Source organism: Ochotona princeps, chromosome 1 (assembly GCF_030435755.1).
Source record: "Ochotona princeps isolate mOchPri1 chromosome 1, mOchPri1.hap1, whole genome shotgun sequence".
Lineage (NCBI taxonomy): Eukaryota > Metazoa > Chordata > Mammalia > Lagomorpha > Ochotonidae > Ochotona > Ochotona princeps.
Window position 1 is genome coordinate 27,109,321 of NC_080832.1, and position 27,936 is coordinate 27,137,256.

The 27,936-nt window shown below is 42.9% G+C and overlaps 1 protein-coding gene across 1 annotated transcript in view; it reads left to right on the forward strand.

Moving 5' to 3' along the window:
• Window positions 1-27,936, forward strand: part of MAP3K5 (mitogen-activated protein kinase kinase kinase 5) — a 240,487-nt gene that overhangs the window by 133,717 nt on the left and 78,834 nt on the right. Inside the window, exons 12-14 of the mRNA XM_058671310.1 lie at window positions 12,213-12,262; window positions 14,525-14,620; window positions 16,209-16,290. Of these exons, the coding sequence (XP_058527293.1) occupies window positions 12,213-12,262; window positions 14,525-14,620; window positions 16,209-16,290 (228 nt within the window). The remainder of the gene's footprint in view (window positions 1-12,212; window positions 12,263-14,524; window positions 14,621-16,208; window positions 16,291-27,936) is intronic.

The window sequence follows — 27,936 nt, forward strand, 5'->3', positions numbered from 1 at the left end:
ATTTGGAAGCTCAACAGGAAAATCAACACATTCGATCTATAATCTAGTAACAAGACTGTCCTGTACTTTGATGTTCCTTAGTCAGCTGGAACAGACCCAGAAGCCAGTCTTTTGACCTCTGTCAGAGGGGGGCAGGAAGTCCTCTGTCCCATTACCATCATTTCCAGAAAGGCAATATCGTGTGTTTGAAATGACTAGATGTTGAGTGGCATACTAAGTTCATCTTCTTTTGTAAGTTATTATATGTTGGGATAAACTTGCTCATGTTTTTTGCTAACTTCGCAAATATGTTGAATGTTGATAACATAAAACTAAAACAAGCATGGCGAGAACCATCCATTCTCAATCCCAAATCTACGTAGTAGCATTGAGGAATACTTGGTGAGTCTTTCAGAAGTGTGATCTTGTTCATAGCCCGGTCTCTGAAACCCCAACCGTGCCAGCAATTTCACAAGATATTCTGCAATAAATACATCAAAATCTTAAATCCCCGTCTTGCTCAGATCCCGACTCCAGCTACCATGTGCACGTGGTGAGCTGTCCCCAGGTGGCCAGTGCGCAATTTGGTGCCAGGCTCTGACTGCTGACCGCCTGGCAGGGGAGGTCTGGGGTTTTGGTTCTTTGAATCGCTGCTTAGGTAGCTCCTGGTTGATCCCACTGTGCTGCTGGGGTGTGAGTCAATCCTAAAGATTTCCAATGACAGTAACTCTTGCTTTGAAGAACTTTTAATCACTGAACAATGCTGAGCACCGATCACCGGTTCATGCAAAAGCTAAGGGTCGGGGCTTGTCCAGCAGGATATCCTATTACCTGACATGATGATGGATCAGCAGACGGGTCACATTAGGCAGAGCCATAACATTAACTAGCACTCGAGAACCATATTCGGGGATAGATTCTGTGGGGGATGTATGGGCCACAGCCTGTGGAAATTCTAGCCCCACTGATTAGCTCAAGAGTTTGGGTGGTGATAGACTAAGCTAGGTGTGACCAAGGAGCCTGCCATCAATCACAGGTAAAGGAACCCACAACAGTCTGGACTAGTCAAAGCAGCAGCACCCAAATGTGCATCCTGAATAGGGTGTGGGGTGGGCTGGGCTGCTCATATACTGCCAAATGGAAGGCCAGACTGCGCCGGGCACTGGTCTAAAACCCATTGGCATGTATGAGAACTGCGTCTGGGAGGGGATCAAGTGGAGGAACTTGGGAAACTCCCGCTGGTGAACATGTGGTCCAGACCTGGGGGTTGGACAAGCTGGGCAAAGTAGCTCCAACAGTTGGGTAATGTGTAAATTGGTACTGGAACAGGATGTACTGGGCAGAACTGAGCAAACCTTAACCTACAAGCGAAACTAGAAGACAGGATGGAGCACAGGTCATGCTGAGCTAGGCTCTTGCACCTACTGGTCTGCATGAGTCAAGGACGCTAAGCCACAGTGTTTAGGCAGAGGCCAGGACAAGAGAGGGACTGAGCCAAGCTGAGTCAGAGCAGCCACTGGCATGCGTGTGATCTATGGCTGGGAATAGGCCTGGTTGGGGAGCTAAGGGGACACCCTAACTGGGTTGAGTTTCCCACCAATGAGCGCATGGGCTGAAACTGGGGCTGCGTTCTAACCAGGAAACAGTTGTAGTCTCCCGTGGCACTAGTGTGGACTGGGACTGGATGCCAGGTCAGGCCAGGCCAGACCCCAACACTGTCTGGTGTCCTGGAGGACCAGGGTAGATGTGGGACGAGCTAGGCTAGGTCTCAAACCCTACTGAGCCTTACGTGAGCCATATGTGAGCCATATGTGAGCCATATGTGGGTATGGACGAGCCATGGCTGGGCTGAAACATCCAACAACAAGAACCAGAATGGGTTGAAAGCCAGCCAAAAGGGCCCGGTGGCGTGGCCTAGTGGCTAAAGTCCTCGCCTTGAAAGCCCCGAGATCGCATATGGGCACCGATTCTAATCCCGGCAGCTTCACTTCCCATCCAGCTCCTTGCTTGTGCCCTGGGAAAGCAGTTGAGGACGGCCGAATGCATTGGGACACTGCACCCGCGTGGGAGACCCGGAAGAGGTTCCAGGTTCCAGGTTCCCGGCATCGGATCGGCACACATTGGCCCGTTGCGGCTCACTTGGGGAGTGAATCATCGGACGGAAGATCTTCCTCTCTGTCTCTCCTCCTCTGTGTATATCTGGCTGTAATAAAATGAATAAATCTTAAAAAAAAAAAAAGCCAGCCAAGAAAAGCCACTGTTCCTGCTAGGACAGGAGGTGAACTGAGTAGGGTTGGCTCAAGGACCCCCTGGTATGCGCAAAATCTGGCATTGGGAGAGGTTCTGATGGAGGAGCCTGGGCAACTCCTCTGGCAGGACACAGTCCCTGCAGGTAAGCGCAAGAAGCATGATAGGAAACAGCCCAGAATAGGCCATGGAAAATTTCCCACTGGCACACATTTGGCATGGGTCAGGGGCAGACCAAGCTGAATCAGTTCATGTCATCCACTGGCAAATCCAAACACCAGAACAGAGTGTGGGTTGAGCCAGGTTTGGTTGCGACAAAAACCAGTGCACAATATGGAATGCCAAAGTGAGGTTGCCTGTCCTGGATTTGACCACAGCACCCAACCAGCACGCATGAGAACCAGGAAGGGAGGAGGCAGAGCTGGCAAGAGGAATAAGGGGCTGGTCCCCTCGCCGGACAGCTACTCCCACTGGAGAGCGTGAGCTGGGATGGGGACAGACCAGGCTAAGCAGGGCTACAACACCTGTGCGCCTCATGTGGACTAGATCAGGGAAAAGCCAGGCTGGGCGGATTATTCCTACTGGTGCAAGCATAAATTAGAGTGGGTGAGGGTTGTTTGGGCTTAGCCGCAACATCAGCTGGCAGAAGCTGGCACTGGGGACTAATTCTCTCAAGCCAAATCACAGAACCACCTAAAGAGTGCATAAACCGGGACTGAGAAAGACCTGGGAGGGAAATAGTGGGCTCTTCCCTCTTGTGTTACTACTCCCGCGGGAAGGCACAAAAACTAGGACGGGGGCTGGGGTGGCTAGACAGAGAGGCACTCAACAACATCTGTGAGGGCTGGATAGTTGAGCTGGTTAGATGGAACTAAGCTTCAATACCCATTGACATGTACGAGAGCTGAAAGGGATGGGGGACAGACTGAACTAGTCTGCTGCTATACATATTGTACTGGCAAACCAGGGTAGGGGGTGGGCCTGGTGGGGGTTATTGTGGGTCGTCCCGACTAGGCTGCAGCTCCCACTGGTCTAAGTGAGGGCCGAGTAAGTGCTGGGCAGAAGCAGGCTGGACTGCAACACCCATTGGTTCCAGTGAAAGTCAGGACTGAAAACAACCAACCCAGCAATTGCAACCACCAGCTGATCAGGGTGATGGACTGTGCCAGGCCCTGTGCTTGCTAGAACACACAAGAATCTGGTCTGGGAATACCTCAAGGTTTCTTTGGAGATCTCCCCAATCGAACTGCTGGACTCAGAACCCTAGCCAAGAAAAGATAGAAGACAGAACGAGTCAATCAACCACCTCAGCTATATGTTGGCAGCGAAATATGGGGCAAATGGAGACTCTATGATGGACTATGTCAATCAGTGGATTCTTCAATGACCTCATCGTGCTTGGAGTGGCGAGATTGGCAGCAATTCATAACTGGTGAACTATCAAAACCACTTGAGCTAGTATCTCAGAGCATGCCCCACATCCGAGACTTGGGGTGGGTGGGAAACTAGGTGGGGCTTCTCCCTCAATATCCCCCTTTACCTCAGATACATGAAGGAAACAATATGGAAATAATAGTCTTACCCACTTTCCTATAGCCCTTGAACCTTTTTACCGTAATTAACTATGTAAAGATTCTCAAAAATATAATTAAAAAAATCTTAAATCCCACTAAAGATCTAATGAGAATCTTCAGAACAAGCCCCAACTACACATGCAAGTTGTTGGCCACTATGAGCAGATAGAAATTTGATTCTTTTTCATTATTAGAAATAAGAATTAAAAATATAAGCATTTGAAGAAGTCACTTGTAGTACTGATTTGTTCTTAACATAAAGCTTCCTAGATTATGACCTTCTATGGCAGATTTTCAGCCAAGATAGAGATTCCTTTATAACTTACTGTTATAGTGCAGGGACAGAGGAAAGACCAAATGAAATCATCAACCCAGCCTATTTCCCAGAGCATCAGCTACACCTGATGGAAACACTGTGGAGATGCTAGTAGAGCACATGATTTGTGAGTTCTGTGGCTCCTGAGTCCTTGCTGGTTAGTGTGTAACACTGTGTGGGATGTTGGCTACAGCTGAGCAAGGAGGAAGTGGAGGAAGGCCTGGAGTCCTTAGAGGAGGTTGTAGAAAGGAAGCGGAAGGTGGACTTTGACGCTGGGTAGAACCTAAGTGTGACCAGGGAAGACAGTTCAAGCTTGAAGAACGGCAGGATTCTAGGAAACACACCAACAGGATGTAAGCAAGAGCTGTAACGGCTGTGACTTGACTCACAAGGAGGTGATGACTCTAGAGCCCTACATGAGCTAGGAAACAGAATTTAGACACGTATTGGTAGGAAACAGAGCATCCACAAAGTTTCTTAAAATCTGAGAACAGGCATGAAGGCAAAACAGAGAAGGAATTAAGAAGAAATCTGCCAGGCCCGATGTGATAGCATAGTGGTTACAGTACTCACCTTGCATATGCTGGGATCCCATATGGGCACCGATTCTAATCCCGGCAGCCCTGCTTCCCATCCAGCTCCCTGCTTCTGGCCTGGGAAAGCAATTGAGGATGGCCCAAAGCCTTGGGACCCTGCAACCAGGTGGGAGACCAGGAAAGAAGTTCCTGGCTTCTGGCACCTGGCTTCGGATTGGCTCAGTTCTAGCCATTGCGGTTACTTGGGGAGTGAATCATCGGACAGAAGATCTTCCTTTCTGTCTCTCCCCCTCTGTATATCCACCTTTCCAATAAAAATAAATAAATCCTAAAAAAAAAAAAGAAGAAGACAGTCTGCCTCAAACTGTGCAAGTATGAAAGCTAGAGTTGGCTTACTTGCTTTATCACCTGGGCCATCCGCTTCAACTCCTGCTTTGAGGAGGAGGTAGAAAACATGCAAAACATGAAAATAGGTACTGGAATTGTTAGGAAGAGTAAGTTAGATAATCAATGGAAAGCACTTAGCCCAGTGCTAGATGGCAGGGAACAAGTGCTTCATTGTGGTTGTTGTCATAGTATATGATTTATCCGGCCTTGGCTTTAGAGTTGAGAAGTCCTGGAGTCTGGAGGGTCACAAAGACTGTTGGAGGAACTGGGGAGACCTTAGGCTGGGGTCATGTGATTTTGGCTACAAGGGACAGGTCCTTTGGAAAGAAAGGTGAATGACCTACTCACCAAGTAGGAAGAAAAATTGAAACCAGGAATATGTATAAAATTACTGCATTCTTTTTAAAATTCTTTTATTTATTTGTAAGGCAAAATGATGGAGAGATCTTCCTTCCTCAGGGTCACTCCCTGAATGGCCACATCAGCCAAAAAATGAATGAATCTCTGAGTGTGTTAGTAACATCGGAATAGTGGTTAGAGGGGAAACTAGTTCATAAGACATTTGACTAGGGGTTTGTTTAGTTGGAACTGCTGGCATGACTTCAATTGAAATCATCCTGTGATAAATTTAAGAATAGTCAATATATTACTTAGATGCTATTAATATTGCTTGAATGTACAGCATTTTATTTACATTGTTTTTCAAGTACACACACGTTCTCAGAAGTAACAGTTGAAACCACAGAAACTGACACAGCTAGGAGGTATGAACTTGAAGAAGGGCAAGATCAAGAGATTTGCAGAGGCTTCATTAGAAAGCGTGAGGTTATTCGAGGACACTTGGATACCAAATGGGGCTGAAGGAATTAGCGATTAGCAAAGCCCAAGAATCGGCAGAGATCCAGGAGAACTTGGAAGACAGAAAGGGAACAAAAGTGAGGCCAGAGATTTTTGGAAAAATGAGTACCATTTCCAAGTAGCTGTTATTGATTTCTCCTTCCTGGAGGTTCTTCATCTAATAAAGTGAGCCCTATACTGATTCACTTATGTTCTGAGGCAATTGTAGGGGCAAGTTTTATATTGTATTAAGAAGTGTGTGTATTAGTTAGGATACAGGTGAAGGAGGAAGGCTTGGATTGTCACATTTCTTCACCCTCTTTGACTCAGGGAGTTAATTTGCATGGTCCCCATTGCAGTGACCTCTAGTGACAAAAATTCTTGCACACACAAACATTTAAACTTCCTGACATCCTTTTCCATTTGGAACTTGTTGCGTTCTCTGCAAACACTCCTTGTATCCATACTATATTCATCACTGTTGCTATTTGCTGTATTTTAAAAAAATAGAAGTGGTGAAATTGGAAGACAGCAATAGAAATAAGAAAACTTTATTATTACTATGTTAATTTTAAATGGCTGTGAGACCATAATTAGACATCAGATAAACAACCAGTTAAGTGGGTTTTCTGCTAAAACAGAAAGTGAGTTATATTGCTAATAGAATGTTTTGATTTTTTTCTTCTAAAAGTAGAACAGAGAAATGTTGCATTTCATTGATCATTTTTCCCTCTGTCCTCACTCCCTGTCTCGGTATTTTCCCCCTAACATGTGGAATGAACAGTTCCATGAGCAAAGAAGAACTTTATGCTGTAGTTTTCAAAGCTTAACTTATGTTGTATGCCAATTATTCCCCATTCCCCAGGACTCTTCGGGTGCTACTTCACATTCTGGGGCAAGATTACTTGAAATCTCAACTCTTTTTAACAGTTTCTCTCTTTGTTCAGTGGATGCTTTCTGTGTAAAGTAAGCTTGTACTTGAACAAAATCTACCTGTGTAAGGAAAGGAAAAGCAAACAACTAGACATTGAGACAAAGAGAAGCTACTTGTAATACTTATCTCTTTCGTGGTGTCCTTCAGCTCTCAACCAAAGTAGCTTGAAAAACAAGGAAACGATATTCTGCACTTCAAGAAATTCTGAAGTAGGGCCATCCTGAGGGTGACTTCAGTGTCACTGACTGCTGTTCCTAGTTTGGGCTTTCCTCTTACAGTCTTTTTTTTTTTTTTTAATTTTATTGTATTGTTGTTGACAATCTTTACATAGTTAATTGCGGTTAAAAAAAAAAAGGTTCAGGGGGTATAGGGAAGTGGGTAATACTATTATGTCCATATTGTTTCCATCATGTATCTGAGGTAAAGGGGGATATTGAGGGAGAAGCCCCACCGGGTTTCGCGCACACCCCAAGTCCCGGATGTGGGGCATGCTCTGAGATATTTGCTCAAGTGGTTTTAATAGTTCTCCAGTTATGAATCGCTGCCAGTTTCACTCGATGAGGTCGTCCACTGAATGATATGGTCCATCATAAAGTCTCCGTTCGCCCCATATTTCGCTGCCAACATATAGCTGAGATGAATGATTGACCTGTTCTGTCTTCTGTCTTTTCTTGGTTAGAGTTCTGAGTCCAGCAGTTCGATTGGGGAGATCTCCAAAGAAACCTTGAGGTCTTCCCAGACCAGATTCTTGTATGTTCTAGCAAGCACAGGGCCTGGCACAGTCCATCACCCTGATCAGCTGGTGGTTGCAATTGCTGGGTTGATTCTGTTTTCAGTCCCGAGTTGCATTGGAACCAATGGGTGTTGCAGTCCAGCCTGCTTCTGCCCAGCACTTACTCGGCCCTCACTTAGACCAGTGGGAGCTGCAGCCTAGTCAGAGCGACCCACAATAACCCCCATCAGGCCCACCCCCTACCCTGGTTTGCCAGTATGTGTAGCAGTAGACCAGTCTGTCCCCCATCCCATTTGGCTCTTGTACTTGTCAATGGGTATTAAAGCTTAGTTCCATCTAACCAACTCAACTATCCAGCCCTCACAGATATTGTTGAGTGCCTCTCTGTCTAGCCACCCCAGCCCCCGTCCTAGTTTTCATGCCCTCCCGCGGGACTAGTGACCCAGGAAGGGGGAACCCACTTTTTCCCTCCCAGGTCTTTCTCAGTCCCGGTTTATGCACTCTTCGGGTGGTTCTGTGATTTGGCTTGACAGAATTAGTCCCCAGTGCCAGCTTCTGCCAGCTGATGCTGTGGCCAAGCCTAAACATCCCTCACCCACTCTAATTTATGCTTGCACCAGTAGGAATAATCCGCCCAGCCTGGCTTTTCCCTGATCTAGTCCACATGCAGCGCATAGGTGTTGCAGCCTTGCTTAGCCTGGTCTGTCCCCATCCCAGCCCACGCTCTCCAGTGGGAGTAGCTGTCCGGCGAGGGGACCAGCCCCTTAATCCCCCTGCCAGCTCTGTCCCTCCCTTCCTGGATCTCACGTGTGCTGGTTGGGTGCTGCAGTCAAATCCAGGACAGGCAACCTCACTTTGGCATTCCATAATATGTACTGGTTTTTGTCGCAACCAACCCAGCTCAACCCACACTCTGTTCTGGTGTTTGGATTTGCCAGTGGATGACATGAACTGATTCAGCCTGGTCTGCCCCTGACCCATGCCGAATGTGTGCCAGTGGGAAACTTTCCATGGCCTATTCTGGGCTGTTTCCTATCATGCTTCTTGCGCTTACCTGCAGGGACTGTGTCCTGCCAGAGGAGTTGCCCAGGCTCCTCCATCAGAACCCCTCCCAATGCCAGGTTTTGCGCATACCAGGGGGTCCTTGAGCCAACCCTACTCAGTTCACCTCCTGTCCTAGCAGGAACAGTGGCTTTTCCCGGCTGGCTTTCACCCCATTCTGGTTCTTGCTGTTGGATGTTTCAGCCCAGCCATGGCTCGTCCATACCCACATATAGCTCACACATAGCTCAGTATGGGGTTGAGACCCAGCCTAGTCAGTCCCACATCTACCCTGGTTCTCCATGACAGCAGATGGCGTTGGGGTCTGAACTGGCCTGGTGCATCCAATCCCAGGCCACACTAGTGCCTCGGGTGACTGCAACTGTTTTCTAGATAGAACACAGCCCCCATTCCAGCACAAGCGCCCCTTGGTGGGAACCTCAACCCAGTTAGGGTGTCCAACTAGGGGAACTTGTATTTCCACAGGGTTGGGCCCACACAACCCCATAGAGTCTACCCCCAGACCAAGTTCTCTCGCATGCTGGATACAGTCTTGGCCCTGCCAAATGTGACCACTCCACCACTCCACCAAACAGTTGGATTTGGTGCCCATCACTGCCAAAGAGGCCCCCATCCATAGTATTGGTATGGGGTGGTGTGTTACGGTCAGTGATGTTCTAGGCAAGCAGGCCATTTCTGTATTCCGAATTGGGTTGGTGTATCTGACTAACCGTAATTGTCTCCTGGGTACTTCCCTCCAAACCACCAGGTCTCGGTTCCCACGCATGCCTAAAACTTGCATGACCCTGTCACTGGGAATCACCCAAGATTCACTACCACCTACACTAAAATTGGACTTAGTCATGGGTGTCCCCAGGCAGCAAACATATCTTAAAAAAACCACAGAGCAGGCCGCCAAGCGGCCATCAGGCAAAGCCTGGCACCACATGGTGCACTGGCCTCCCTGGGTGAGGCCGAGGACTCGTTCACTGCCTTTTGGCAGTATCTTTGGCGTGAGCCCCCAGCATTGGGTCCAACCTGGCAGGGGCACCCCCCACTGCCGCCACACTGTGAGGAGCGGCACTTGCCCCCAAACCCAAGGCCCGAACCTCCTCTTATAGTCTTAAACAGCTGCTCCAAGCATCACCTCAGATCATAGCGTTCCAGGGCGAGGGTCAGAAGCCCACCCCCCTTCAGTGTGTCATCTGACCCTGTCTAAACAAATAACCAGCTAGGGAAAAGATTTCACCATGGCCAGGTTAGACTAATCAGTTTCACATGCTTCAACATTGCCAGCTGAACCTGAACTTTTTTTTTTTGGTCTGTTTGCAGAGGAGGAAGCAATGACTGTTGCCTAGGGAACCAATGGTGCCTGCCACAGTGTGGTTCCTGCCACTGAACTCAGTATTAAGTCTCAGATCTTAATCTTGCCTTAATGGAGGCCTCAGATCTACAGCTTTCAGTTCCTAGAAAATGGTACTTGCTCTGATAAAATGAGGTTGAACTGGGTTATGAAGCCTGCTGGGACTACCTCGTGTGGGAGCGTTTTAACCGGCCTTGGTTTTGTAGCTCTCCAGCGCCTCTGTGTGGTGAACCCCGTTAGCAAGGCAGAGAAGGGGGGAGACCTTTTCCCCATCTCATTCCCTCCATCCCCGGGGAAATGAAACATACCCCAGCAACCTTGGCAGTGTTTCAGAATCAAGCCTTTTGGAAGTGCTCTCCTGTCCTGCAAAACGAGCCCCATCAGTTTGAGATATCTCTCCGTGGTCGACTCAGGCTGGAGCCAACAGAGGACGAGGCTGGCCTAAGCTGGATGGAAGAGCAGTCGGACCCATAATCGTGGCGTTTGCCAGCTGTTGTGTGCGGGGGCCATTTTGCACACTGCCTTTGCCTGTTCTGTCTTTAGCCCCTACTGGATCTGGCATGATCTTGGCAGGCAGCTCATTATGTGCAAGTAGTGGACAGGTTAGGGCTACAGGGTCATCTCTGTAGCTAGAAGTTCACCTGAGGCTCAAGGAATTTAGAAGCAACTTTCCAGATTGTCAATTGAGGCTGTAGGCTGCTGCGTTAATTCCATTCTCTGGAACTCATGTTACAAGAACCATCTTCCATGAGCACATTTCTGTGGTATTTTCCTTCCCTCCCTGGATTCCGTGCAGAACAAAATTTGCTCCATAATAGCTCAATTCACGTTCCCATGACCTGACAGATGTGCACTGAAATTAATCTTTTACTACACTGAGCTTAAGAGGATCTATTTTTATTTCAAGTTGCAACGGCCTAGCAGTGAACAAGGGGCCGAGGATAAGAACAGTGGCTTTTCTATTGCTTTCGCCAAGAGAATTTGGAGCCACCTCAGAGCCACAAGATTGTCATTCCCATTTCTCTAGCCTAACCAAGGCCTCAGCTACTGGCAGTGGGTAAATAAGAGCCTCTTTAACATGTATGGAATTAAACTACACTGTGATTGGTCTCTGTACAGTACTTGCCAGATTTAGATACATGTAACGTATGTTTTTTCTGTAAAAATGTTTGTGCTATTTATTCTGTGTAGTTGTCAAACATTTTTATAGGAAATAAGATTCAGCATGTCCTTTACTTAATTTAGGAACTTATGAGCTTGATAAAATTTTAATTTAGCTTTAGAGATAAACTCAAAAAAATAAATTATGGCTCTTTTTCCCATCTTGGACCTTTAAATCATGCATGTTTATCATGTGGTAAGCCAATTTTTTATATTCAAACTTGTTAGCATATTGAATTTTGCATAAATTAGATAGCAAAGCCTTATAGCTGTAATGAATACTACACCCATGAAAACACTGTGGATAGGTGAATGTGCTATACATATGTGAAGAGATATATACATATACTCTGCCAATTTCTAAAGAAATACAATTGTCAGTTTAACTGGAAAGTATCTAAAGTGAATTCAGGAATGAATGTCTTTAAAACATTGCAGAACTTTTACTCAGGTTAATGTTTTTCTTTCTCATAAGAGAACTATTGTCTGACTATTGTAAGGCAATAATCGCTGAGTTGTTTGTCTCAAAAATTAACACACAACAATATTCACTAAAAATTCAGTTTCAGAATTCAGTGAGCTGGAGTGGGTATTTAGCCTAACAGTTGAGATGCCTGTTAAGGTGCCCGCATCCTGTAGTGGAGTGCCTGGGTTCAAGTACCAGCTCTGACCCTGATTGTAGCTTCCTACTAATGCATGCTCTTGGGAGGCAGAGGTTGAGGTCTCAAGGAATTGGGTCCAGGCCACCTGTGTGGGAAACCTGCACTGAGTTCCAGGTCCCAGTTAGAATGGCATACACTGGACTGGGGTTGGGAGATAGAGCCCCTATAATAAATAAAAAAATGTTAGAATTTAATGAGATGCTTACCTAGGCTCTTTTGGAAGCTGCCTTACTGAAGTACAGAAATTATGAAATAGATATCACCCTTGTGACTTGAGTATGAACTGGAGTTTCCATGAGATTATTTGTTCTTGAATTATGCTGTAGAAGAAAATTACTCTAAATTGTTAAAAAAAAAAAAAAAGCAATAAAGCCAAATGTTGTTGTCTTGTTGTTTACTCATGGTTGGCTCAACATGCTGCTGATCTCCTGTGGTGTTACAGAAAGGCATTCATGAGTGGAATTTCAGTGCTGCCTCAGTCCGGGGAGTGAGGTATGTTTCATTGGTACATTTGGTTTATTTAGAAGAATGCTTTTTATTGTTTATTTATGACTGGATGTGACTTTCAGCTGTGATTTTTAAAAGAGTACATGTTTTAAGAATTCTTACACTGACGAAGATGCTCAGCCGTCTTCAGTCCCAAAACTGATTCTATGATGACAAGATTTGCAGCAAGCTGTGCACTGTTGGTTGAACTGATTCCGTATAAACCATAGTGACTGGATAATGAATACGAACTTCAGACCAGAATCAAGATACAGATAAATGGAAGCTATGTGGAGGTTCTTTTCAGCCAGCTAAGCTGCTCATCTATGTTAGAGGACAGTTTTTTCTGCTTTTGATATACCAAAAGGCACACATGCTGTCTCCTAGATTGGCTCTTCTGTAGCAATTATTAATTTTGTGAGATTAGACATATTCTACTTTTTAAAAACGTTTACTATGGTCACTGTTGATGGAGTGTATTTGAGGTTACAGTGACATAAGTCAGTTCAACTTGGTTTTGACATTGTCTACCAACAGCTTAAAAAATGCCATATCTTAGAAAATAAAAATAAGATTGTGTTTTATCATCCAGAATCACTGATTAAGGGTTGACATATTTGTCCTGTAGAAGCTCATGCTAGACCAGTACTTGAGAATTTTAAACCGAATTAGGTGCATTTACTATTATTTCTCCCCACGTAATAAGAAGTAAGAGACAACAGATTTCTGCAAGCAGTTATGCAATATCCTGTTGCTTTTAGAATAGCAGTAATTGGTTTTGTTAGGGCACGAACTGGTAGAGCAGTGTGAGTCATTTGTAATCGGAATTTGCCTAATGAAAACTACCTGTTACCTCCTTGGTGATTGGAACAGAAACAAGCAAGATTATAGACTGACTCATCTGATATCTTGCCAATCAATACTGTCTTGAATGAAACTTTACTCTCTTAATATTTAATTTTTAAAACCAGTCATTAGCCAAAAACTCATTGTTTATCAGTGCTGTTTTAAGCAATATAGTTGGGAAATTGTGGCATTGTAAATTTCACTTTATCAGATTTGTTTTCCAAGGAAGTAAATCTCTAATTAGACATCACAGCCCTGCACAAGTTGTAATCTATGTGATAGGCACAAAGTACCTCCAATCTGGCTGCTACTGATTGATGCTGAGAAACCTGTGTTCTAGTTGGTGGCTTCAAAGAGAGAGAACTTTTACTGGTTTCCTCCACTGTAGAGAGGAAATAACAAATTGATGGAAGAGCATCCAGCTAGGTCAGCCATTTGTCTTGCATCACCTCAGAATGTGCTCAACTCAAGTCAAAACGTGTTTATGGAGCAAATGTTGAGTCGTATAGGCACAATAAAAGTGACCTAGGCACCAACTGCTGTCTTGAAGAACTTACCACCCAGTATGGAGGGGACCAGGCATTTAACAAGGAATGGCAATTAATGCCTGCGCGCATTGGTCAAGTACATTCAGAGCACAGAAATACAAGAATGTTTCACTCTGGTGAGGGTAGGCACAGGTTAGGTCAAGGCAGGTCCTTAAAGCATGAGTAGAACTTCTTTTAAAAGTAAAAAGGGATGTACACTTAAAACCTGAGGAACAACTGGTGTATTGGTGTGAAGTGGCAATTGGCAAATTTGGAGAAAAGTTAAATCCGGCCTGCGCCCTGTTCTCTTAAATTTTTATTGGAACACAGCCATGTTCATGCATTTGCATGTTACCTTAAACTGATTTTGTGTCCCAGTGGCAGAGTTGAGCAATTGGGCCTGAGAAATTAAAGTATTTTAGCTATGTGTCCTGTGTCGTGTCTATATTTGTGTGTGTGTGTGTATATATATATATATATATATATATATATAGAGAGAGAGAGAGAGAGAGAGAGAGAGAGAGAGAGATACCTCTGCAAATTGCTTCCTAGCTTCAGAAACACCACTGTAGTACAGTGCATATTGATGCTCTGCTTGCCTCTGTATAGGTTAGGGCTGCCATGATAGGCAAGGTACCTTTTCCACACGCAGTGAGGACAAAGGTGATTATGTGTGCTTACGACACTGCAGGCAGCAGATATGAGTAGAAGGACAACTCTGATAGTATTAAATAATTTCAGTGTTGTGCTACTGGTAAGTAGAGTCATGGATTTATAACTTTTGGTCATAAGCAATATTAATATTATTGAGATTTGAGATAAAAATATTCATTTTTCATGACTGATCTAAAGTGTTGCTTGTTCCCTGAATAATGCTTTTGTTTCTTTGTTTTAGTATTTCTAAATTTGAAGAACGGTGCTGTTTTCTTTATGTGCTTCACAATTCTGATGATTTCCAAATCTATTTTTGTACAGAACTTCACTGTAAAAAGTAGGTATTGGTCATTGTGTGTGAACAACACTGTTTTTACTTCATCATTATTTTCAGTGAGTGTAACTCCTTAAAATAATTAATAGCTATGTGATTATTACAATTATTTTATTTGGGGTAATATGCTATAGTTAGTATGATATGATATGCAATCAGAATTTTAGGAGTTTAATAAATCACATTTTTTTCTCTTACCACTCTCGCTTTTACATCTAGCTCATAATAGAATCACCTGATAAGCTTTAGAAGCACACCTAGGGGCCTGGCACAGTGGTTCAGTGGCTAAATCCTTATCTTGCACGTACCGGTGATCCCATGTGGGCACCAGTTTGTGTTTCACCTGCTCCACTTCCCATTCAGCTCTCTGCTTGTGACCTGGGAAAGCAAAGGAGGATGGCCAAAAGCTTTGGGATCCTACACCCATGTGGGAGACCCAGAGGAAGTTCCTGGCTCCTGGCTTTGGATCTGTTCAGCTCTGGCCATTGCAGCCATTTGGGGAGTGACCGAGCAGACTGAAGATCTTCCTCTCTGACTCTCCTTCTTTCTGTAAATCTGCCTTTCCAATCAAAATAAAACAAATGTTTAAAGAGAGAGAGAGAAGCACACCTGAGCCCCACCTCACACTAGTAAGATCAGACCTTTTGCTTGGGACCAAGCCTGAACTAAGAGCCCGTGATCTGATCCACTCCAATAAAAGAAATAGTCCAAAAATGCATGGAGTACATTGACTATTTGTATTAACCTCTCTAGGTGTGCTTCTCTTAGGTTCATTATCACATTTTTTTAAATTCATTTGGGACTCAATGACTCTGAGGAACTGGAAAAACAAGTGACACTTTGAAAGCCAAAGTGCAAGTGATAGCCAGTTTGTACTTCACATTCTACTGACACTCGCTCTTACTCGATTTAGTCATTATGTGACTCTATTCTAAGAGAGTGACAGGCTAGCTATGGTCTATCATCATTCATTCTTGTTGCCCTAAAAATGTGTGTGTAATTGCCAATTCTTGGTTTATTTTGGTTTTTTATTTTTTATTTTGTATTTGTTTTATTTTTTTGTTGCAAATGGTATGATAGAAAATAATTGCAGCTTCTTAATGCTCTTATTTACTTACACTTAACTGTCAAGGTTATTGATTTGTGTCTATGATAGTTTTAGCTAAGATTTGTGGAGCACCTGTTCTAGATCTAATACCTGTTTTATTCTGCAAAGAATCCTTACTGAATAGATAAGATTAATATTTTATTAATATTTTGTAAGTCTTAGGGAGTTTAGCCTAAAATCATGTAACTGGTAAGCATCAAGCCTGGGAATTCAGCTGCACACTCATGACTGCAGAGTACAAGCTCCTAGAAATGACACTGTGAGATGGTTATGGAGATAATGTTTGTATTGGCTGAAATAAGTCTTTACCCAGATCTTAAACCTTGTCTTTAAAGCCAGTTTGGTGGGAGACGTGTATGCAATGCATTTTAAGCTTAATGGTATTTTCAGCTTGGGATGACCTGATCCTGTGCTAAGTCAAGAAAGTATCTGCATTTTGTGTTCTATGTGTTATGATTGCGCACATGTTAATTTCTGTTGTAGGTTTTTTGAAATGGTGAACACCATCACTGAAGAGAAAGGGAGAGGCACGGAGGAAGGGGACTGCGAAGGTGACTCCCTGGAGGTAATGACTTCCATTGTGCAAAGGTCCTTTGCAGATGGTTTTGCAAATGGACTAGTTAAAGCCTTGCCAAGAAAGGTATGGTTGGGTTCATAGGGATCGAGGCATCAGCTAAGGCATGTAAGTTTTTCCTTTACATTACTAAGAACTTCTGGAGTGCCTTTGGTTAAAAAGGGCTAAAAAGCAAATATTGCCAAAATCTTATTTAAGATTTAAGAAGAGTGAATTCCATTTCTTGATGTTGGGCTGCTGCGCTGTGCCTGTGACTGTATTGCCTGCCCTCATTGCATGTGCTATGGTGCTTTTACAACCAGTCTGTGAGATGGGTGGAGTTCACACACAGATATACACTATTAAGCATGATAGAACCCTTTGAATTCCTTGCTAACATACTACAGAGAGGACCTGAACCCCTGGAAGATTAATGGAATAAAAAGAAGAGATTATAACAGACACCCCAGAGATTATTCCTCTCTGTTGCACTCCTCTTAATTTTGCCTCGTGGTTCCCATGCATTTTGGGTACTTCTGGCTAGTCTGCACCCATTTTTCTCTGCCTTATCTGCTGTGTGAATAACAGCCTTCCACCAAGGCAAGAAACAGTGCTAGTATGTTTCCAGAGGGCCGCCCCCATCATGCCAGCATCTCAGGGTTGAAGGGATGACGCTTCTCTGGGTGCATTGCTAGGCCACTGTTTTCTGCAAGCCCTTCCCAATGTCTAGCTTAAAGCAAGAACTCTCAATCCAGTCCATTCAAGCATGTATAACATGAAACTATCCACAAGCAACAGAAATCTGTTTGTCATAGTTCTGGGAACTAGGGAGTCCAATATCAGGGTGCTAGCAAATTCAGGGTTTGGTTAGGGTATGTACCAAACACCTGTTTGCTGTCTCCTCCACTCATTGGAAGGAATGAGCGATAGCCTCTTTTACAAAGTCACTGAAGTCATTTTGGGGAGTCAGAACCCTTCTCAGCTCTCCAAAGGCCCCTCTGGCCAATGCCATCACTGAGGGTAGGGAATTTTAACGGATTATTTTGTAAGGACACAGGTATTTGGTATGGAGTACTAAACAATACTGAAAATTTTATGTTTAATGCTAACATTAGTTGAAAAACCTACAGATCACCAACCTGCTTCATGTACTTGTTTATTAGATTAACTTAAGAAAGTCATCTCACACACCTAAATTTCTGAAGAAAGTGCGAATCAGTAGAGTTGAGGAAAAATTTAAATATAGTAGCCAATTGTGAACTCTATCTAGAGTTAAGTCATATAGTTATGCAGGAATTGTTCACTTCTTGGATAGGTCGAAAGCTCTTTCGTCAAAGTTGTAAAAGGATAGACCTGATTTGGAGAGAATAAACTCCCCATGCTTTAGCTGCATTAGCTGCTTTAGCTTGTTGCCTGTAGAACGAACAGAGAGTACTTCCTTGTATATGCTTTGTGTTTTACAATGTGTTTTTCTTGTTTAAGTGACTATGTTGAGAAATTAGAGCTCTTGACTCCAACTGTAGTGACCTTCTGATTGTGCTTCATTAGCTCTGTTTTTGTTTCTGTTAAATTTAGTATCACTTGATCCGCAGCAGTTTCCAGGCAAAAGCTTAAAGGTACTGAGAATCAAGTAATTCTGTCAGTAATGCAAAATTATGAATAAATGAGACTGAGAAAATGATAAAATCTTTCTGAAGTGCTTTAAGTTACTGATACCATAAACCAGCAATGCCTGTACTTTATTTTTCCCTTTTTTGAAAACTAAGTTATATTGACAAAAATAAACATAACATAGCCTGGCTAATAATATTTTCCAAAAGTGTTTAGTGCAAAATAACATGTAATTCATGCCATAGTAAATGATACACTTTTTCCATGAATTTTTGAAGACCCCATAATAGGCAAGATTGGTCTTGATAAATGATTGCATCAGTAGCTGAAAGGCCCAACTGTAGGGACTATTTTAACTATATGATAGCATAATAAAGGTTTAAGTGCCTTGCAATTTGTGGGAAATTTGGCCAGCTGATTTTTCTCAGCCTTGGTCTCCTGTTACGTAAAGGTGAAGATTAATCACTTCCAATTAGATATCACAAGGATTCAGGACCAGTAACCTCTTTCTTTATATGACAGTATGTCGGCTGGGTTTTGGATGAGACCCTTTTCAATTAAGCCATTCCATGGCAACTAATATGAACAGGTTAACCAGCTAAATAAGAAACACATGCTAGGGTTTCTGCCTAGGCTGATCCAGAGGGTTTGAGTAAATCTGCTGACCTCAGCTAGACAGCACAGAGAATACTGCTGAATCATCCAATTGCTCTGAACTTGTCCTTTGTAATTACATGCAGGATGCTATTCTGTTAATATGAAAAAAATTCACTGACTTACTTGATTTCATCAGAGTAATTGAGTTCTCTGACACAGAGTGGCTTCTGTGGTATTTTTAATGAGCCTTATAGTCTAACTGAAGAATTCAGGCGTACTTATTTTAGGAATTGTGGCTTCCTTTTTGCCACGATGTTGTGGGTGCTCTGTTAGCACATCATGGTGAGTGGTGTCAGTGGTGTTTGGACTGCAGCCTGAGGCTCTGTGTCTCGGCCATCCCTCTCACTAACGTCCCTTTGTAGCCAGAGTACCTTTGCAATGTGAGTTAGTAAGCTTTAACTTATTTCTTATTTTGAGCAATTAAGGATACTTCCCCTTTATCTCTTTGATTACATTTCTTGAATACTTTCAACATTGTTGAGTAAAACTGGACAGATCACCAGGAAATGCCCTTGCGTATTTTACTTTTGCTTAGTGTGGTGCAGAGGTGCAGCAAACACCAACTGTTAATGTGTTTCTGTAAACTGCAGAGTGAAAGCTAATTCCAAGGTGGTCTAGCATTTGGAAGACTGCTTGGAAGCACCACTCACAGTTGATTTGTTTATAATTTGAATAGTATGTCTTCTTTGAAGCAGTACCACCATGAGAAGGATGTGGCTTCCTTGGGTCATTGTTAGACCCTTTCTGCACGGAACAAGTTTTGAATCCACTGAGATCTCCAGGCAGGGTAAGGAGCTGTGGGTCTGGTCCTAACATTTTCTTCAGTCAGTTTTGCAACTTCTGAAGAGTTCCTATTCCCACTGGGCTCAGATGACTTCATAAGTTAGAATGAATCTAGAAGATTCTTCATGGCTTTTCCCAGAGCTCATTTTCAAAATGATTCTCAAGATTAGTACACAGTGTCCAAGGTTATTTCAAATATAGCTCAGTACCACTTCCCAGAGAAGGACTTTCCTGCTTTTAAACAGAGAAATGACTTCTTTGGATTCAAGGCCATGGCTTTTTCTTCCAAAGTTGTATTTTTCTGTGGAAGGTGTAAGGGGTGAACCCTTAAATGATTTTAAGTGGTTTAATGTGATGATTTTTTTGTCAAAATCCTCAGTTTTTTAAAAATTATGTTTGTTTGATTAGAGAGAGAAGCAGACAGAAATCTTAGATCTTTTGGCTCACTCTCCAGATACCACAACTGGGCGAGGCCGAAGCCAGAAACTGGGAACTTCATCCAGATCTCCTGCAAGAGTGGCAGGGAGCCACCTGTTTTTGCCATTACTGCTGCCTTCCAAGGCATGCAGTCGCTGGAAGTTGGAATTAGAAGCAGAGTCAAGACTTAAACCCACACACTCTATTATGCGCCGTGGGCATCACAAACATGTCTTCATGTCTACCCTGCCCTGGATTGTTTTTATTGTTTTTTGATACAATTCCACAGGCTATGGGACTTCCCATTCCCCTCCCCAAGTCTTCCCTCCACATTGTTTTCCCCTCTAGTATTACAGTGGGTGTTCCTTCATGAACAGTTGTAAGTCTGTCTACTACTGCCATTCTACTGTTGAAGTGTTTCCCAGTATTGTAGGCGTGGACTATGAGAGTCCAGCATCCTACTGTCAGGATGTTTTCAGCTGTTTCACTGGGAGTCTATTTTTGGCCTGGATGCAGAGAAACATGCTGCACTATGTCTCCACATCTGAACGTGTCAATTTCCAATGCACTTCTGTTATCCTTCCCCTTCAGTACAGAGCCAGAAAACACAGGGAGAAAAAGAAAATTTTCATCAACATCTTGCAGAATGATCAATGCATCGCTAAAGTGATGAAAAAGAAAGCCAAGGACCTTCTTGTAGAAATTGATGCTACTGCATGACCCATGTGGCGCTGAAGAAATGACAATAAAAACAAGAATATCATTGCCCATGAAGTGTAGCAAAAACAGTGTTGAAAGCGACATTTACAACTTCAGCTGCTTCAAGCAATCAGAAAGTCTCTAATGGCTTATCAATTAATGAATCACAAGGACTTATTGAAAAAGATACAAATGACTAGGAAGTGCAAAAATGTAAAATTCACAGCAAAAATAATTAGATTTAACACCAAAAAGCTACAAATTGAAATAAGAGCCATTCCCTAGGAAGATTAACAAAACAACCCCTCAGCCACATTAGCAAGGAGCATCACGAGGTGACAACCACTTGAAATCAGAGGTGAAACAAAAATGGTTCCAACTTTTTGCTCTTTACATGAGTCATGACACGATTAGCATGGGCAATAGAAGGCATTGTAATTTTTTTGTTGTCTAGGTATATTTAGAAGTTTCACTGTGAGTGTACCTTCATTCCTTAGTAGAGATGCATTTTGTTGATTTTCCCTGATTCCTGGTGATCTAGTCTCCATTACATCCTTTGTTTGTGGGGTTACACATTTGTGTTTATTCTCCTTTTTTGATTTTCTATGGAAGTAATCATTTTAGAATGAACATATAACACTTGTCCTTTTGGGATTGGCTCCTTTCACTTAGCCTAATATTCTCCATTTGAGACCATTTGTATACTAATGATAAAATTTCATACTTTTTAATAGCTGAATAGTATTCCATAGAGAAGATGTACTACAGTTTTTTTTATCCAATGTGCTTTCACTGGACATCTAGGTTGTTTCCATGTCTTTGCGATTGTTGATTGTCCTGCAATAAACACAGGTGTGAAAGTTGCTTTCTCATGAGTATGTATCAGATCTTTTAGATATATTCCCAGTAGTGGGATTGCTGGGTCACATGGTAGGTGAATTTTCAGTTACCTAAGTATTCTCCAAGCCGACTTCCATAGTGGCTGCACCAGCCTGCAATCCCACTAGCAGTGGAGTAGGGTACCTTTTCCCCACATCCTCACCAGTTGGTGTTTTTGGTAGTTTTCTGTACGTGGACCATTCTTACTGGATTTAAGTGGAACCTCAGCTTTGTATTTGTTTGAATTTCTCTTATTGCTAGGGAGCTTGAGCATTTTTTCATGTCTGTTAGCCATTTGGATTTGTTCCTTTGAAAAGTGTCTGCTCATTTCCTTCACCCATTTCTTGACTGGTTTGTTTGTTTTGTTGTTATGGTTTTTCTGGAGTTCTTTGTATATTCTGGATATTAGCCCCCAGTCTGTTATGCAGTATGCGAAGATTTTCTCCCAATCTATGGTTGCTTTTTTTACGTTGTTGATTGTTTTCTTTACTGTGCAGAAGCTTCTTAATTTAACGTAGTCCTATTTGTTTATTTTGGCCTTGACTACCTTTCCTTCAAGACTTTTATAGGAAGTCTTTCCCTGTGCCTATATATTGTCGAGTATTTCCTACATTTTATTCTAAAAGTTTGATGGTGTCTGGGTATAGGTTTATATCCTTTATCCATTTAGAGTGGACCTTTGTGTATGGTGAAAAATGGGGGTCCTGTTTCTTACTTCTGTGGGCTGCTATCCAGTTGTCCCAAAAGCATTTGTTGAAGAGACCTCCATTCTTCCCTGGGTTGTTTTCTGTTTTCTTTTTTTTTTTTTTAAGATTTATTCATTTTTTTTACAGCCAGATATACACAGAGGAGGAGAGACAGAGAGGAAGATCTTCCCTCTGATGATTCACTCCCCAAGTGAGCTGCAACGGGCCGATGTGCGCCTATCCGATGCCGGGAACCTGGAACCTCTTCCAGGTCTCCCACGCAGGTGCAGTGTCCCAAAGCTTTGGGCCGTCCTCGACTGCTTTCCCAGGCCACAAGCAGGGAGCTGGATGGGAAGTGGAGCTGCTGGGATTAGAACTGGCGCCCATATGGGATCCCGGGGCTTTCAAGGCGAGGACTTTAGCCGCTAGGCCACTGTGCCGGGCCCCGTTTTCTGTTTTCTTGTCGAAGATTAGGTGGTTGTACATATGTGGGCTCCCTTTTGATGTTTGTATTCTCCATTGATCTTCTTCTCTGTTTCTGTACCAGTACCAGGCTGTTTTGATTACTACTTCCCTATAATATATCCTAAGGTTTGGGATTGTGATCCCTCCAGCTAAGTTCTTATGCTTCAGGATAGTTTTGACTATTCATGATCTCTTTTTTCTCCAGATGAACGTTTGTATCATTTTTTCCAGCTCTGTGAAGAATGTTCTTCGTATTTTGATTGAAATTTTGTTGAATTTGTATATTGCTTTTGGGAATATGGACGTTTTTAAGATACTGACTGTGCCCATCCAGAAACATGGTACATTTCTCCACTTCAAGTCTTCTCCTATTTCTTTTTTTCAGTGTTTTGTAATTTTCCTCATAGAGATCTTCCATATCTTTAGTTAGGTTTGTTCCAAGGTATTTCAGTATACGTTATTTTGAAAGATACCATGCTAATCAGTTCTTTTTCAGCCTTGGAGTTTGCATATACTAGGGCCGTTGACTTCTGTTTGTTTATTTTGTACCCTGCCATTTTGCCATACTCATGTATAAGTTCTACAAGTCTCTTTACTGAGTCTTTTGATTTGTTAAATAGCAGTGGTGATAGTGGCCACGTTGTCTAGTTCCAGATCTTAGTGGGAAAACTTCCAGTCTTCCCCCATTCAGTATGATGCTGGCATTGGGTTTTTCATAAATTGCTCTGATTATGTTGCAGAATATTCCTTCTATGCCTATGTTGCTTAGAGTTTTTAGCATGAAAGAGTGTTGGATTTTATCAAATGCTTTCTCTGCATCTGTTGAGACTATCATATGATTTTTGGTTCTTCCATATCTTGATGTGCTATATCACATTTATAGATTTGTGATGTTAAACCATCCCTGCATGCCAGGGATAAATCCCACCTGGTCCAGGTGGACGATCTGATGTATTGTTGTATTCTGTTGGCTCATATTTTGTTGAAGATTTTAGCATTGATATTCATCAAGGATATCAGTCTATAGCTTTCTTTCTGTGTTTTGTCTCTGTCTGGTTTTGGTATTAAGTGATGTTGTCCTTGCAGAAAGAATTTGGAAGGATTGGCTTCCTTTGTCTTGTTTTGAATAGTTCATGAAGAATTGGGATCAGTTCTACTTGGAATGCTTTGTAGAATTCAGCAGTGAAGCTGTCTGGGCCTAGGCTTCTCTTTGTTGGGAGGGCTTAAATTTCTGGTATGATCTCTGTCTCAGTTATATAGGTTTATTTAGATTTTCTCACGCCTCATGACTTAGTTTTGGTAGATGATATGATTCCAGGAATCTATACGTTTCTTGGAAGGCTTCTAATTTGTTGACGTATACTTGCTTGTGGTAGTATCTAATTATTCTCTGAATGGCTGGGACAACTTTCTTATTCTTTCTTTTTCATCTTTGAAACTATTATTTCTTGTCTTCTCCTGCTTTTTTGGCCAGTTGGGCCAGTGGGGTGATCCTGTTTATTTTCTCGAAGGACCAACTCTTTGTTTCATTTATTTTTTTATTGTTTTCTAAATCTCTGGTTTATTTCTTCCCTTACTTTATTTATTTCTTTTTGTCTGTTGTTCTTAGAATTATTTTGCTGTTGTTTTTCTAGTTCCTACAAGTGTATACTTAGGTCATTTACCTGGTGCCTTTCTTGTTTTCTCATGTAGACATCAATTGCAATAAATTTACCTGTGAACACTGGCTTGGTAGTATCCCACAGGTTTTGTTACGTTGTATTTGAATTTTCACTGAAGTCAAGGAATTTTTTAAATTTCTTATTTACTTTCTTCTCTAACCCATTGTTCGTTCAGTAGCATGTTGTTCATCTTCCAAGAGTATACAAATTTCCTGGGGTATTTTGATTTATTGATCTCTAGTTTCACTCTGTGGTGGTCTAAGATACATGGTATGATCTCAGGTTTTTTTAAAAGTTGGTAAGGCTTGTTTTGTGACCTATCAAATGACCAATCCTGGAGAAGGTTCCATAGACAGCTGAAAAAAATGTATGTTCAGTATCCATGGGATGGAAGATTCTATATATATCTAGTAACTCCATTTTTTCTATTGTCTGTATGAGATCTGTTGCTTCTTTGCTGAATTTCTGACTCATCAATCTGTTAATTAGTGTTAATGGGGTGTTGAGGTCCTCCATTATTGTATTGGCATCTATCTCTTCCCTTAGGTCTATCAATAATTGTTTCGTATAGCTAGGTGCTCTTGTATTTTGGTGTGTATACATTTATTATTGTTATTTCTTCCTGATGAATGGCTCCCTTTATCATTATGTAATGTCCCTCTTTCTCTCTTTTAATGTTATTCACGGTGAAATCTATATCATTTGAAAGTAGAACAGCTATACCAGCTCTTTTTACTTTTCCATTGGCATGAAATGCCCTTTTTTATCCTTTCACTCTCAGCTTTCTTGTATCTGTTGATAAGATGTGTCTCTTGTAGGCAACAGATAGATGGGTCTTGCTTTTTGATCTGTTCTGTTATTCTGTGTCTTTTGATTGATGAATTTAAATCATTTGTGTTCAGAGTTGATCTTGATAGATTGTAACTTAGTGCTGTCGTGTGTGTGTGTGTGTGTGTGTGTGTGTGTGTGTGTGTGTGTTGAGGTCTTTGTTTCACTTTGGTTTCTTTTATGGGCTTTAATGGGAAGATATTCCCCTTTGCCATCATTATGATTGACTTCCTTTCTTTCTGACTTCACCATGTTTCTGAGCAGCATTTCTAGGGCTGGCTTAGTGTTGGCATATTCTTCTAACTTCTCTTTACTATGGAAATATTTTATTTCATTTTCAAATACAAATGAGGTTGACAGTTTTTCTGTTTTAGGATCTGAAAAATGTTACTCCATTCTCTTCTTGCTTGAAGGGTCTCTTCTGAGAAGTCTGCAGTGATTCTGATGGGTTTTCACCTGTATGTTATCTGGTCCTTTTTTTGTGCTTAGTTCAGTATTCTTTCTTTATGTTCAGTTGTGGGGAGCTTGACAATGAAGTGTTTGGGAGAGGGTCTTTTTGGATCGAATCTCTTTGGGGTTCTCTGCCCTTCCTGTAATGGCTTCCCCTTATGTTCCCAATGTTTGGGAAGTTCTCTTTTGTAACTGCATGGAATACCTCCTTCAATCCTGTCTCTCTTTCCACACCTTCTGGAATTCTTATAATTCTGATATTTGATTTTTTTGTGGTGTCATTTATTTCTTGGATAGATTTCTCGGCTTTAGTCAGATTCTCTTCCATATGTTTAATTAATTCTGTGTTCTCAAATTGGTTATCTTCCCATTCTAATGTTCTTTCTTCTGCAGCATTTATTCTGTTGGTGAGACTTTCTATTGTGTTCTCTAGCTCAAGTATTTCAGTTTAGACCTGTTTTATAGATTTTATCTCTGTGGTGATATGTTCTTTAAATTCCTTGGGTTCTTGCCATCATTTTTCATTGTCTCTGAAGAGTTTTATGATATCTGTTTTGTTTTGTTTTGTTTTGTTTTCCATGTCTGGAAGATCCTCAATATTGTCATCCTGTCGCTCTAAGATTGATCTGATCTTTTGTTCATTTTTTGAGGGAAGCGCTAGTTTCCTCATATATGTTGCTTTGTGTTTTGCTGTTGCTCTTTCTAATGGCCTTTCAGATCTGTTGGTAATGTGCGTGCCCCTGTGGGCCTTCAGTCTCCGGTGTTTCAGTTTCTGGGGTTTTCTAGGGCACTGTCAGGGTCAGGGAGGCTGCTGAAATATAGGGACACCCACTGTGCACCTGCTTGGGGAGGGTTCCTCTGTGACCCGCTTTCTTCAAGCAGCATACGGGGCATGCAGATCAGGGCAAGCAGAGGATAGGGAGAACACCAACAGCTGGGGCAAGCAGCAGATCGGGTGCACACTGGCAGCTGCAGCTTTGTGAGGCCAGGGATCTGCACTTTCCTGTTCTTTGGCACCTGGGTCTAGACTCGCGCCCCCCCCCCCCCCAGGGATCTGCATCTCTCTCTCTTTGGTGGTCCTGGTGTCTCTCCGAGGGGCTCAGGGCACAGACCCTCTGGGTGTGAGCAGACTCAGTTCTTGCTCTGAGTGTCCCTCTCTTAGATGGTCTACTCCCCAGCTGCTCCCTCCCCAATGGTTCATTCCTCAATGGCGTGCCATCCTCGGTTGGGGGTGGGGGTGGAGCACCCAACTGGGTGCCAGGGGTTTCTTCTCAGATTTGCCTTCCTTCACCAGTGTTTTGTCTATCGATTCCTTTGATTTCCAATGTCTCCTTGGGAATCTCCTTGTCTCCCACTGGGAGTCTCCCTATACTGATTTGAAACTCACCAGGCTTTTGTCTGTTTTCTGGGGTGCATTCCTGTAGTAGCTCTGTGCTCACCCTCCTGGGCTTCTGGCTGCAATCCTGAATGTTTTCAGCAGTGCTTCCTCACCTGTGTGACATCCATGTCCCTCTGGTGGACTCCAGGAAGCCTCAGTCACCTCACCCCATGAGTCTTCCCTTCTAGCTCTCTGTTCCACAAGATCCTGTCCCAAAGATCTCTGCCCTCTCAGCTATACCTGTCTTCTGCGATCGGCCATCTTGTCCTCCCTACCCCTGCCCTGGATTTTAATTCTGTCTTGCTGTGGTCCCTGTCCTTCCTATCTGGCATATATTTATTAAGAGCAAGGACACCTGCCCAGGACCTTGAGCCTGGCACCTACCTCCCTGGTACCTCTGCTGATGCTTCTTTCTCTCTCTTTTTAAAGATTCATTAATTTTTATTGGAAAGGCAGATTTAAAGAGAGAGGGACAGAGAGAAATATCTTCCATCTGCTAGTTCCGTTTGCTGCAACAGCACCAATCCAAAGCCAGGAGCTTCCTCTGTGTCTCCCATGTGGTATAGAATCTCAAGGCTTTGGGCCATCCTCTACTGTCTTCCCAGGTCACAAGCAGGGAGCTGGAGGGGAAGTGAAGCAGCCAGGACATGAACCTGGGCATGCAAGGCAAGGATTTAGCCACTAGGCTATCATGCCGGGCCTTGCTGCTCTCTGTCTTATCTCTCATGTATGATCCTCCCTTCTGCCCCTTTCTTTCATCCTTATGATCCCTCCCTGACCTTAGGTATTCATCACTTGTCCTGCTATAATAGAATGAGTATCATCATAGGCAAAATCTGGAGGACATAATCTGGAGACTTCTTTGTCTGGAAGCCCCAGATGCTGCTCTGTGTGTGAGGATGGTTCAGCACCCTCTGAAGCTCTTATGCCACTGGCTTTGCCTAAAACTTTGTATCCTTGCCTTTCCACCTGGTGACACAGCAGTGCCCAGCTCCTTTCCATTTGCCAAACAGCCGCACTTTTTTTGACCTCTAGTGTTAACAGCAAGATGCCCTGGGCTGCAAATTTTCCTGCTGTCTGTCTCCCATGGTGACTACATCCTTGTTTGTAGAAATCCAGGTCCAGGGTCATTTTCTCCCATGGG